We start from the raw sequence: 14845 nt of genomic DNA, 5'->3' as shown, positions 1-14845 counted from the left end.
TGGGCTAAGAATTGGTTGAAACGTGAAATAATAAGAAAAATAGTCCCTTTTGACCTTGGTAACTTCAAGCACCTTAAATTGAATGGTTGTATATTTCTGCTGTTGGGTTTATGGTAGAAGCTGCTAGGGTGTGCTGCTGAGCACATGGAACATGTCAGAGAGAAACGTGTTTTGACCATACACATCAAAAAAGGAAACCAAAAACAAAAAATACTTTGTTACTGTAGCTCCACCTTTAATTAATTCAATTCTAGACATATGAAAAATCATTAATGCGGATTCTTATTACTAGTATATCATTTATATAAAAAGCTAATAGCCAATGCGATGACTTTTGATTGATGCAAATGACCGAAACTTCAAATCCCTCCAATTTTTCCATACTTGTTTTTACTTTATATATTTCCTCTTTTTAGACTAACTCAAACTTCTGTACCAAAAAACACACACAGCCTAACTATTCAAAAAAATACCTTCCTTCTTTTACAAGTCCAGCTTCTTTCAGTTTTTTAATCTGTGAATTGAAGCTATTATTATGTGCAGTTGCCAATTGGGAATCAAAAGGAAAGCCATAAACTAATCAGCCTGCAATAACCTCTTCGATGTCTATACCGAACACCAAATTTAGTTTGCTCTTTCTCTCCTTAATCTTATAAAATTAGCCAAAAAGCTAACTTAATTAACTTAAACCTTGTTCAAAATCAATTGAGATTAGGATACCAAGTTACTGCCAAATGATACAGTCCATCTTACTAATTATGGGCTAATCATTAATTAATTCTTAGCCCAATTTGATAATTCCCCAGAATTTTTACATTTTTATGTCGGTATTCGGAACTCAATTCAAACATGAACTCTTATCTTCTCTCTCTCTCTCTCCCTCCGAGCAAAAAGGCAAATATCAACCGACTTCTTAAGCTATTTGCCGTTAGTTCCTCATGAAACACTCAATTAATCAGTCAAATTTCATGGTGTGAACATTTCATATGGTCAGTATACATCTGCCATATTTTTTTTGCAATCACATCTCGAATAAATAAAAATTAAAAAGGTTGTTGCGAAAATAAATACTGTAATTTTATCTCCTAAAGGTGGTGACGGTGGAAGTGTAGTGGGATTTATCATTTTATGTGTACTGGTGAAACTCAGAAGGGTACTATTTTTATGGCGGCTGATCAGAGTTTCAGCTTTTGAAATTCCTTATTATCCACATATAAAACCTTCTTCCCTTCGTTTCAAAACAAAGGACCCTTCAATTTTTGCGGCAGAATACCCTTGGCAGGGTAGGTCTTTACAAAAACTGCTTTTATTCAATAAAAAGAAAAACCCCAGATTACATTGGTTTTCATGTGCTTACTCAACAAGGTGGCGCACCAAAGAGGGTCAGGTCAGTACGTCAGGTTCCCTCCTGTTGGAGATGGCGGTGAAGAACAGCAAGAGGATAGCTACACCCAAGAAATACAATCCCAGCTGTCTCAAATTCGAGAATCCAACCAACCGATGATCCAACATAGGAACAACACAGAAATGGTTTTTGGACCACAAGGTCAAGCAACCGAGATGTCAGCAATGGTATCTGCCCTGACACATGTTGTTTCCGGGCAAAGAGCTGCTGCTGATTGGGTTTACGGTGCTAACTTGGCTGGCATGGTCACGCCTAGTTTTGGACATAGCGGCTCCGCTGCTTCTCCTTCTTCTTATTCTTCTTCTGCTTCTCCTTCTGGTTCTGGTTCTGCTTCCGGTTCTGGTCTATGGATTGGTCAAAAAAGAGGGCGTGAAGAAGAGGGTGCTGCTCAATTGATTGAGTCTGTAACAAGGGTTCAAAGACCTTTTGGTGATTTCAGAGGCTCTCATGCCGATTCATCATCTGGTGCAACTACTGGTATAATATTTTCCGTCCATGCCACTTCGTCCTCCATCTTTTTCCAAATAGCTATCCCTTGCACACTGATTTTCATTCTTCTCTTCTTCTTCTTTCCTCTATGGTTTTTACCGTTTAGTGAAAGTCTAGGGAATTACACTTCTATTTTATTTGCTTACATGATCTTAGAGAAGATTACATAATCCAGAAAAGGCTTTTTATTTTCTTATTATTAGTAATTTTATAAAAGCATATTTTATAAAATATAAATTCCATAACAGTTTATTTTATTACTTACATATATACAATATTAATAAGAACAAAACTATGTAATATTGCATGTCTTTCAACAATTTATATGGCCTTAACTAAAAGTTTCAATTAGTAAGCTTTGGACAAACATAGATAGGTATGGCCATCAAAAACTCAAAGCTGCAATGAAATAATTACTCAGCTTCAGCATTACCACCTTCATTTAGGATTCAACCACTCAATCATTTAGCTTCAAAGCAATGAATATTTAACAAGACGATACAACTATTTTACTTTCTTTGTCAACAATCTATCCCTCCATTTCTTTTTACAGTTACTGAAGAAACTACAACCGTTGTTGCGCCACCTACCACAACTGCACCTTCAACCACATCAACAGAAACAGCAGCAGCAGCCTATGAAGAAACCGGCGAGCGAAGAAGAAGATATAGAGGCGTTAGGCAAAGGCCATGGGGAAAATGGGCAGCAGAAATACGTGATCCACACAAAGCAGCAAGAGTTTGGCTCGGTACATTTGATACAGCGGAAGCCGCGGCAAGAGCCTATGACGACGCTGCCTTGAGATTCAGGGGAAACAGGGCCAAGTTAAATTTCCCGGAACATGTCAGGCTAGTTCCGCAACCAATGCAAAATTTTCCTGCCACCCAAACATCAGTTTCTACTTCTCTAACAACCCATTTCCCACCATCTCATTCTACGCATATGCCACCATATTACCAATCCCAACCTCTTCAGAGCTCTAATGTTGATATGCTGAGAGATTATTGGCAGTACTCTCAGTTGCTACAGAGTTCTACTGATTTCCATGGACAACAAACTACAAGCTTGCTAGAGCAGATGATTCAACCTTCTCAACTGGCTAATATTCAACAACCAATGCTATCTTCTTCTTTGTCATCTTTGCCATCTTCATTTGCAGCTTCATCTGCAGCTTCATCTGCTTCTGGTTCTTCATCATCTTCCTCTGCTTCTTTTCCTCTGCTTTTTGCTGAACAGCAACAAATGGGCATTTTAAGGCAACAGTTTAATCAAACTCAAGCTAGTGGGTCAGATTTTCCAGTGCCACCGTCGTCTCCGCCTGGTCATTATCCTTCATCCACTGGTTAATGGCAATCCCAATTTTTTAATAAATAAATATTTTTAAAATTTTAGGATGATTACCCTTTTTTTATTTTATTCTTTTGTTGAACTTTGTATTTGCATGTAGCTAGTTTGATTTGAATTATTGTCATCATCCTTATTGTTTAAAAAAAAAGAGAAACAAACAAACAAACAAAAGGAACATAAAAATCAGTATAAAGTTAAGAGGGGATAAAAACAAAGAGGCATTTAGGATTTTAGGCATAGTTCGATTCTCAAGGATTTGATGTTTACTTTCTCTCAATTATCGAACGAAAGATGTAGAAACCAACAGCTCTTTTCAAGCTGTCTGTTGTTTGCTTTACAGCCAAAGATTCATTAAGAATGTACTTTGTTTTTTTTTTTTTTTTGTTTTAAATCTTATTGTGATTGATAATTATCTTTTTGCTTACCACCTCCAAGTTGTCCTCATTGGTAACTATTTTTATGGAAGAATGTCCTTGCCTTTCAATATATACTATTTTGTCTCACATCCCGACAATTCCACTACGCATGACAAAAAGTTATCCCAAGTAATAAATCTATGGATATTTCAGATATTGTGAGTAATTGGACTTTAAGAAATAGTAAGGGAGAGAATTTTGCGTTTCCCTATAACTAATTAGTTGATTTTTGGTGTGGCTGCCATTCTTCCTAAGTCTATTCGTGTGGTTTGAATAGAGCTATAAAACCCTTGTGTCTAAACTTGTTCAAGCTTGACATTTTCTGTCTATTTTGGGAAGTGGAAATTTAGTGGATCGGTCAAATATTGGAGTTTAAGTGATCATATTTTATCTAAATCTGCCAAATATGCATATTACTTCTAGTCCACAAAGCCCTGCCCCAGTTGATGGAGAGACGGTGTCAAAGGTGGATATCTGAAAACTATAAATTGCGAAAACTTCTTAAAAAAGTTAATAGTTTCCCTTCCCTTGCTAAACATCACTTAATTTAACCTATAATTTTTTTAATTTTTATTTTAAAATAAAAAAATATATATCAATTACTGAATCAAATATTCAATAAACTTTTAATGGTTACATTTAGATTACATTCGTCATGTTTTTTACTATCATATATTTAGTATTTTAGATTACAAAGCAAACAAGAAAATATGCAAAATAATTTGAAAATTCTAATCAATTTTTAACATATTTGAAGATGAAACGCTTTTGTTTTTCTTGATTTTTCATTGGTTTCGTTGGTATCAAGGGAAGAATATTCCTTTGATTTGATATCAAGAGAAGAATTAAAAGAATAATATTTAAATAAGACTTATACAAATCCTATTAAGAATGAAAATTAAATCCGCTGAAGAAGAAAGAAAATTACACAGGTAGAATGGGTCAATTGATATACTATTAATACGCTCTCATGTTTTTTTTCCTTCTGAAATTAAAAGGTCAAATATAAATCTATTATTAGAAGAGCCAAAACAGGAGCATTTTGTAACATATTGTCCAAACATTGCTGTCTTGTTTCCGGGTTATTCTATTTTTGTCTTCTTTTTTACATTCCTTAGCCCCAAAAAGATAGAGAAAAACTATTAATTTGATTCTTTGAAAGCACATTTCTGCTCCGCTAAAAGGAAAAAGAATACTTCCTCCGTCTGTAAAACATGCATTTAATCACATGAAGCGTGCAAAACATTCTTGCTTGTACTTGGCTTTCTTATTTTATTTTTTGGAGGGCATCTTCCACAGGTTGCGTCCTTTTCATACAGGGCATTCTCCTTGACGCCCTCCACACATTTTAAAATCACAAAAACAAATAAACTTGATTAGACCAACTTTGAACCATATATATATATATATATATAATATAATATAATGTCTTAAAATCATTGTTTTCGTTAATACTAAAATTAAATTGAATAACACACATTTCACATGTAAACCAAAATGTTTTATATATAGAATCAGATTCTACAGAATACTTTGCTCTAATTTGATTAAATCTAAAGATCAAACTGTGTGCGCTGTCTAAAATTCGCATATTATATTGTGCAAAAACAAGCAACATGATGTTAACAACATTTTATTTGTCTTTTAGTATGGTGAGCGAAACAAAGCGGATCAGATAAACATCGTCATCTCATTGTTTCCGACATATTAATTAATCAGAGATTGAGTTTGTTTAAAAAAATTCAATTTAAATTTGGTAAGGGTTACTTGAGCCTGAGGTTTACGTCTTCGAGCCAGGATTAAGTCCGTCACTTTCTTTTGTCAAGAATGTCCATTTTTTCTTTTTCTTTTTGCCTTTTTAATCTAATTGGTGAGGTGATCATGCACGTGGGGGCACACGTGACAGAGGAGTCCACGGATGAGATCAAAATGTAGGGACGTGGGCCCAAACGACAGGTATCGCTGCTCATCGAGCGTAGCAATGACGGCAGCCCATTAAGAAAGAGTCCGCATCGGGTTGTGTGCAAAAGAACAGACGTGTAAGGCTTTGTAACCGTGAGTTCCTTTTTTTCTTTTTGTTTTTTTAAAATAAAAATATATTTTTTTTTGGAAAATTGAAAAAAAAAAGAAGGGAGGTTGGAAACAATCATTTTGGACACGTGCTATAATTGTTTTAGCTCCTGAAAAAGGTTTATTCGGATGCGGATGGGTTAAAATGAAAATTGGTAGGGGTGATTGGTTGTTTACCTACCATTTTTGCGTGAAGAGAAAGATGGGTAATTGTTTTTTACTTCTTTTGTGAACTCAAATCATTTTGTTAGGATCAACTTGCAGAGCTGCACAATGTGCCATGACATGATCATTTGATGATGAAAACCATTATGATTAGGTCCCACTTCATGGATTTCTTTCAAATTTAAAGCATGTTTAGAATGCAATTAAGCTTCCATGATAATGATGGGGGATTAATACGATAATTGCATGCACACTTCTCGTCTCAAAGCATGTATTTCATACACTAAACAATCATCATAGATGTAATTATTTTTAAATACTTGTAATTTTTATTTGATTATTGCTTTATCAATCTTTTTATATTTCATAATTTTCTTAATTATTATGAATTAAAGTTAAAATGACGGTGCAGGTCAATATTTCAGTGAGATTATATTCACGCCCACATCTTTTTAATTATTAATAAGAATTATTTAAGTTGATATACTTAATTTAATGAAAAATATGACTTATGCATATAAATGCTCTCATAACCACCATCAATATATAATATGATATTCTTAAAACGTAAAAGTAAGCATAAAAATTATACTATTTGATTGGAAACTAATAAATGGTTAAAACGAAATACTAATTGAAAGATATATATTACTCATAAAAGGGATGGTTTTGAAATTTATAAAAAAGAGAGAAAATTACATTTTTTTTATAACTTAAAAATAAAAAACTTTTATACATATCCTAAATAAGAATCCAAAGCCCAATGGGTCCATATGTACAAACACAACTTAGATAAAGTTTTTAAATTGAATTGATAGAATTCAATGTGAAGATCCATTATTTATTAAAAATAATTAACAATAATTTTATATGCAAAATCTGATCACTATTTATTGATCGGTATAAATTTTATCATAATTATTAATAAAAATATTTATAAATAACGTCCAAAAATTCATTCTAAATTTATACACTCGATCTATGTAATAAAACCTTTCTATCAATCAACTTAGATTTTTTATTATAACTTTTATTTAATCATTCTTAAAGGAGGAATCTCAGAAAATTGACCTAACAAACCTTACCTAAGTCTTGCACTTCTTTTAATACAATTTGCTTTTCTTATCCAAATTCATCTTTTGCCTCCTACTTTTGAAAATAAAAATAAAATAAAATAAAACCAAATTTAATGAAGTGAAATTAAGTCAACTAATACAAATCTATTTAATTTTTTGAAAGTATAATTTTTTTTCATTGATAAATCATTGAGTAAAAGGGATTTCACCATTTAAGTATATGCATTGAACTAAATCGCACGTCTAATATTCTCAAATGAAATAGTAAGATCTAAAAAGTAATTAAAACCAACAAATTTTTTACTGTTTAATTATAAGTTTTCTCATTCTCATGAAAAAAAGAAACGATTTTTGTGATCCACGAAGCATCAGATGCTTATCAGATTAGGTTAGGTGAGCGTGGGTGGGTTCATGTCCCATTGTTACGGGCCAAGAAATCAGAAGTTTTGTGTGGAGTGAGAAACCAAAGAGAAAGAGGAAGAGCAAGTAGGGAATCAGCTAGGCAATCCGAGCGAACCAAAAGAAGAAAAAGACAATGATGGGGGTCAAGTTTGTATTGCTCCAAAATGGAAATGACACAAGCCGAACCTTTTGATTGATGGTATTAGGTTACAATGAAAAGGAATGGCCCCAACAGTGGGCTAATACCTGCCCCGTCTCGAAACGTGTGGTCTCTAAATGGGTTTCACCTCCTTTTTCTAAATTATTGGAGTTAGGGCTTGAAGCTCAATTCCAATATCAAACATTATGTTATAACTTTAGTTTTCTATCCTATCAATCTTCTTCAACGTGCCAGTGGTTGAAATGCAACCGTACCCTTCTCATTTTTTTAATTTCTTAAATTGTATTTAAAATGAAAAAAAGTTGAAAAGGTTCACAAGTTCATTTATTAACTAGAATTTATCAAAGTTAATTATATTTAATTGATATTTTGTTGTTTACTTTTGTTATTTGCCTTTTGTTTTATATTATTTTTTATTTTTGTCTTTTACTTTTTATTCATAAAAATAAAGTATAAAAACACCAATCAATCCGAGCTTAAAGAAATGACATAACAACTTTAAAAATCTCTAAATTATTTATAAAAATTTAAATAAATATTTATTCTTTTATTACATTAAATCAAGTCCTTATGATTAAAGGTTGACTAATTGTCGTTGATCAAAACGTAATATCATTTTATGTCACATGGTGTTAATATGTAATAATAAATAGCGACAAGTTATGTTGATGTGGTGTCATGAGCTAAATCTGAGGGTTTGTGACTATGCACAAATTCAGCAGGTTAACCCACTAGATCGGAGCAAGCCTCAGAATCTAGAATTATATAACATAAGCCAAGAGATTTGATAATAAAATATTCACAATAAAACCAAATATAATACATTATCCTTAGCACATAATTCATACAAATATTCAAAAAGTCATACATTGACCATCAAATCAGGTTTGTACATAACAACCCTTATACAATTCAAATGGCACATCGTGCTTAATATATTTTACAAACTAATCAAACTAGAAGGAAGAAGGCCTACACAGACTCAACGGAGTGACACATTGGGAGGGAGACCTATCGAATGCCAATTACTTGTCCATCAAAGCAATGACACTTACTATGTAACGGATAGCTTCTCTTATCTACATATGGTGTAATAGAGGGGTGACTCATCTAATACTTAGTGAGGGGATACTATCACATCATAATGTTTTATATATAAAATATATTTGGGCCTATCTAGCCATAATACATTCATATTTAAACATCTCCAACTCAAAAGTGCACGGATCATTTTAATATCCTACATGTACAACTCATCATATTAAACCTCGCCAGATTACATCTCAACGGCGTATCATATCTATAATTTCCAAGTTTCGTGTCTTCAAATCAAATCTTATCAATTCAAGGCTTACTCTTAGAGCCGTTATCATCAAACTAGGCTTTATAGGCACACCTTAGTTGCCTAGTGCAACCTTAAATCTTGTTTACATGTGATTTGCTTATCTCAAAGCTTTTCATTAATCTCATTCACAGTGGTCACCACATATTCATATTTCAAATCAAATCATGCCATCCTCGATGCATGTTGTCATAGTCAAACGAAATCAAATGAGTGGTTTTACCCTGAACATCATTAAATCATGCACGGTGGCCAATTGGCGGAGAAACAAATCAAGCACAAGGCAAAGCTGCTGGAGGGAGAAACAGATCATGTGATGGTCGACAACACTGGTAGAGAACAAATCACACGCATGCCTAAATAACGAGTGGCGAACAAATCACGCACAACACCAGAGCAGCTGAAAAAGAATTATATCATTGATCAGAGTAATCTCTCGACGGTCGGCATCACCTGTAGTAATCTCAATAAATGGCATCAAAGCATTACAGGCTGGAATCACCAATGGAATTTGTGACATTGTTTCTGCTTACCATCATCTTTGCCGGCACACAAATAGTCACATGGTGTGGGACTTCACTCCACCTTAAGCCAAATCAATGTTCAAAATTCACCCCTCGAATGGAACACATATTCACAAATCAGGCCATCGTGTTTGTTACATTCCATGTGTCCACATCAAATCATATTCAAATTTAATGAGCTTCAGTCATTTCTAAGCTCGGTATAATTTTAAGTGTCTTCAAATCTGAGGCATCATCAAAGAAAACATAATAAATCTATAAGCTCTCATGCCTTTAACCCCACATGGGTAATCATCATATTCAGTCTTAACAATCATGGCTTAATAGCCTTATGCATATCCTCAAATCAACCACAATTACATGGGCATTCATGCATAGATTATATCCATAAGCAATCATGGCTCTTCAACCTCACATATTTACTATCACCCAATTATTATGCCACTAATCCAAATACATATCAAGCCATATACTTACTTGGTAACCTATTCATCATAATTTGGCATGGTCCTTAATCCATAATTCTTATCACACCATGTATAGGCCTCTGGTTATAGGTCTTACATACCATGGGTTTTAATACATTGGCACCTTGTGGGTCACCACAAATCATACAAACACAAATTTCCTATCTCGAATAACTAATTAGCTTAGGCATCCTCATCTAGGCTCACAATCATGTTTGCTCTCTACCCTAGGCACATACCTCTAAGCAAACATACATAAACACACACACACCACACACACACACACACACACTTATACATATCAATTCTTTAGCCTAGGCATTCTCATCTAGGCATACACACAACATTTAAGTACCATAGTAGCGTATACATTATGCGAGATAGATCACATGCATTTAATTAAATCCCACTCACCTTGATAATCGAGACACATCGTGATCAAGCTCAACCTTTAGTGTCCAATCATCCTTTAGCTCAAAAATATATCAATAGCTTCCATTCTCCCGTTAAACACATCAACACTTCAAAATCATAATCATTTCTTAACTTTCGAAAATATTCAACTTTTGAAAACTAACCAAATTCCATAAACAAGATCAAATCCTTCAACGATGAGATAAATCTTAACCATATAAGCTGGGTTACCCAAATCTAGGCTCTAAATCTCCAATAAACTTAAAGGGAGAGGGTTTGACCACATTTGAAAAATATTTAGATTCGAGGTTATTAATTGATTAAATAAAAAATCAATAGGTATGAATGCGTAATCTTACCTCTAGATCAATTTCCCAAGCTTGGATCTAGCTCAAATAGTCTCCAAATGCCATTTGGGGGCTTAGGGTTTGAAAAGGGTAGAGAGAGAAAGGGTTGGGAGACAAATAAGGTGAAATGGCTTGAAACCCATTTTTATTTTTGTTTTCCCTCTATGATGTATCGATACATTTACCCATTTTTTGACTAAATGTATCGATACATTAGGGTAATGTATCAATACTTTTCAGGCATAATAATCTTGGGTGTTCTCTACTTCAAATGTATCAGTACATGTTCATTTTGGCCAAATCTATCTATATATTCTTGAATGTATAGATATAATTCCTTTTTTAGGCTTTGTATTATTCATCTTGCCAAGAACGTATCAATACATTTTGCCTAGAATGTACATCCCTTGCACTTCAACTTTCCAAAAATCCAAATTCAACCTCCCAAATCACTTCCCATAAGTTAACTAATTCATTTCCACTCATAGCACACTTCAAATAATTCATATAGCATGAAATCTTACACATCAACATTCAAATATACCATCAAATGTTAGAATCTCACTTAGACTTCAAACCATATAGTTCACCATATTCAAGCTTTAAGATTAGTGGTCTAAGTAGCATAATTATCATTCCCATCTCAACTCATCAAGAATACTCAATATGTGAGCATGTACTTATCCAATAGATTGAAATCCTCATTATGCTATATGTCACATAATATACTAATCAAAATTTAACATAATTTACATTAAGCATCATATTTATCAAAGTGCCAAACAATGCACTATGCCATTCATGTGCCAAACATATGCACAACATCATTTTGAGCCTTCACATGCTCATATATCATATTCATTGCTCTTTTGACGTAGGCATTCTTTTATGCTCTTAAATATATGCACCAAAATTCAATTTGGCTCACCAATTGGCTTGGTTCACATTATACAGTTTAGACAAAAATAAATCAAGGGTGTTACATTCTCCTTTCCTCATAAAAATTTGTTCTCGAATTTTAATATGATTAAGTGAGGTCATATATTGTCCATATTAAATTCATTACATAGCCTCAAAAATTTAATCCCTACTCTAATACTCTTTTGGGTGGTAATCTCCTCACAAGTTGTAGAATCTTTACTAATTCGTCCCACATAAAGCACATTCAAACATAATTAACTCCAATTTATGTCGAAGTCATTTTAGTGCCATCTTTCTATACTTTGCCAACTTATTATGTTGTGGCAACTTAGCATTCCTTATCAAAATTGATTAACAAAATTAACCTCAAAATTTCATGTGTTGGGCATATCATGCTTTAGCCAATACAGAACATTAATCTTTATCCTCAAAATATTGCACATCAAAATACTATAAGGCTCCATGGATCTTTAGACTAAAGATCATTAGTCTAGTCAAATTTTGTCAAGTCCAAATATCAATCTCCAAAAGATTCTATAATTTGGAACATTGGCCTTTAACACGTTTTCGAGCATCCACCTCGTGAGACCATGTAATTAGGGATGTTATGTCATATGTAGAATCCCAATCTAACACTAAAGGTGCTCCTGGTAGCCTTTCCAAAACCAATTAATAATTGTTGTCCCTTTTTGGAGTTTGCGCATACACAGGGGATACATCTAAGTGGAGTTCTAAACAAATCATCGGAATAGTTGACCAGCCCCTTAAATGATTTTATTGCTTGGCTTACTAACTTGGGCCTCGGCCATTCCTCTACTATTCTTATTTACTTAGGTTTACTTGCAACCCACCTTTAAACATCACATATTTTCAAGAGCCAATATTGCTCATCAAACTCATGTTAAGGACTTAGCACACAATCAGTGTTTTTTCTTTTGAAGCACAAAATTTCCACCATATGCACAACTACAAACTTATTTAGTTGTCCTTTCCAACTTGCAAATCATAGCTCCAATTACGGTGGATCACAATCATAACTTGAAAAACCACTAATGCCACATCAAAGTCATCATTTAATGCTGAAGCCACTGACGGAATATCAAAGTCCCAAGGCAAAATTCTTTGCTCTACAAAACTCATGTTATACACACAATCATTCTTCCCATGAGGTCAACACTTTACTCATTACAGTGGGATCCAAACTTTGGGCATAAGGTTATGCTTATAGCCATAATTGCCAATACTTGACTTGAGATATGCTCAACCAAGATCACTAAACCTGGGGATTCTAAATATATTTCAAATTTAGCCAAAAACTAAAAGTCATGGTTTCCCGAAATTTGAAATCACCTTCGAATATGTCAATCATTTGACAATAACAAATACAATTCAAACTTTAATCAAGCCACTCAGTTCGAGTATAACTTTCCATCAAATTGCCATTCCATGTCTCACATGTTTATAGAAATCCATTTGAGGATTAGAAATCAAAGGCTTATTCTCAATGCCATTCATAACTTCAACAATTCCATTCATGCTCAAGAGCATTTCTGCTCATTGGTCCTAATGGACATTGTTATCAAATCTCCCAAAGGATTTTTGACCTTAAGCCAAACTATACAAGACTAGCTTAGCATATTTGTAACCAATTACTCTTAAACTCTTCACAATCGTCATAACAACATCCATTTTCTTCCCCATAATTCAGAAACAAAAATCATTCTTAATAGCAATCTAAGGCATTTGCCATAACAATCCATATTATCAAATTTGTCAAGGTGTCCTGGTTTTAATGTAAACTGCACAGGACTTATATACATATTCCATCAATTAAAAGAAATCCCTCTGTAGAGTGTTTTCTTTCGTGTCATGCACACACAAATTCATAACTTTTAAAACTCCAAAAATACACTCACATATTCAATAAACTTCCGATAGTCCATTCAAGTAATCCACAATTTACAAAACTTACTTTCCCTTGCAAGTACTTACTCCAAAATTTCAACTTAGATGTGCTTTCTCCATATTTATACAATGCTAAACTCACTTTTAAACATATTTCGCTACTAAACGATCTTACACCACCATCATGATATTCGATAGAAGCCTCATTAAGCAATGGTCTCCAAATATGAATCACTTATGATAAACATCAAGGCTTGCCCTTGTTGATTCCACATGTTTTTTATGATAACAAAACATTCTTCATTCATTAATGTCTAACTTCACTATTTAAATGTGTAGGATTTAATTTTATACCCCTAATAAAGTTGTTAAGTAAAGGCAAATCAAGGAGCTTGTTAAGTTCAATGAAGAGTTAATCAGTTAAGAAGAAAAGAGCAAGTAATGAACAAAAACTAAACCTTAAAAACTGATTATCAAGGGACCTTAATTAGTTAAAGCATGGCCATGTGATACGTTGAAGCAAAACAGAAATATGCTAATCTGTTAAGAGGTTTGGTTAATCTATTATAGCATAAGCTCCTAATATCTTTAAGCGCTAAAAACAAGTTTAAAAATATTGTTGATCATTAAAATGAGCCAAAATGGAAAAGTTCCAAATTCAAAGATCTTCTAGTTGATTAAAAGTGATTTTAATCAGTTGTGGTTGAATGAAGTAAAGCTTTAACTAGTTAAGGTAAGTGCTAACCAATTAGAGGAAGACTGCTGTGTAGAAAGTGAAAACAAAAAGTTTGTAATCAGTTAGAGCTTGCTATAACCAGTTAGAGGAAGTTTGCTAAAGGAGAGAAATTTGAAGATAGAGAACTTTTAACAAGTTAGAGCCTTTTGTAATCTATTAGAGTAGAGAACACAATAGTAGGACAGTGCAAGACAAAAAGCTATAATCGGTTAGAGTTGTCGGTAATCAGTTAGCTAAAGTTTGTTAGACTTTTTGAATTTAAACACTAAAGGACAAAATAATGGCTAGAATGTGGTAATGTGCAGGTCTAGGAACCTGATCACTTGACATGAAGAAAACTAGGAGTCATCACTAATCTTTTTTTTAGGTGCGATTCGCCACTTATTGATTCGGTTCTAATTGACGAAGTCTTAAATTAATTTTAGGTCTGTCGAAAGAACGATAAACCAATCTACAATTTTTAAAGTTAGGTTCGGGAGTACAATTAAGTACGGGGAAGGATTAGCACCCCCATGATGCCCATTCCACGAACAGTGCCACTTAATTATAGGTTATCTTATTGGAGCCCTAATTCTTAAATTTATTATGTTTCTTTAGTTATTATCTATTTATTTTATCCGTTATTTTATTAGCAAATTAAAATATTTTATTTGTCTTTA

General features: G+C 33.4%; 1 protein-coding gene across 1 annotated transcript; it reads left to right on the top strand.

Moving 5' to 3' along the window:
- Positions 1-469: 469 nt before the first annotated feature.
- Positions 470-3632, top strand: LOC110416716 (uncharacterized). The gene is made up of 2 exons (XM_021428778.2): positions 470-1882; positions 2448-3632. Exons 1-2 carry the CDS (start codon positions 1348-1350, stop codon positions 3239-3241), a joined length of 1329 nt encoding a protein of 442 aa, XP_021284453.1. The 5' UTR covers positions 470-1347; the 3' UTR covers positions 3242-3632.
- Positions 3633-14845: the final 11213 nt, after the last annotated feature.

Source organism: Theobroma umbraticum, unplaced genomic scaffold (assembly GCF_002168275.2).
Source record: "Theobroma umbraticum cultivar Fairchild unplaced genomic scaffold, ASM216827v3 scaffold_51.0, whole genome shotgun sequence".
NCBI lineage: Eukaryota > Viridiplantae > Streptophyta > Magnoliopsida > Malvales > Malvaceae > Theobroma > Theobroma umbraticum.
This window is presented reverse-complemented; position numbering and strand designations above follow the sequence as displayed.

What these genes read in the sequence shown, in the direction of transcription:
- LOC110416716 (XM_021428778.2), top strand. Translation starts at nt 1,348, where the DNA reads ATGTGCTTACTCAACAAGGTGGCGCACCAAAGAGGGTCAGGTCAGTAC. An exon ending in ATCATCTGGTGCAACTACTG is followed by an intron (nt 1,883 to 2,447) that starts GTATAATATTTT and finishes TTCTTTTTACAG; the next exon opens with TTACTGAAGAAACTACAACC.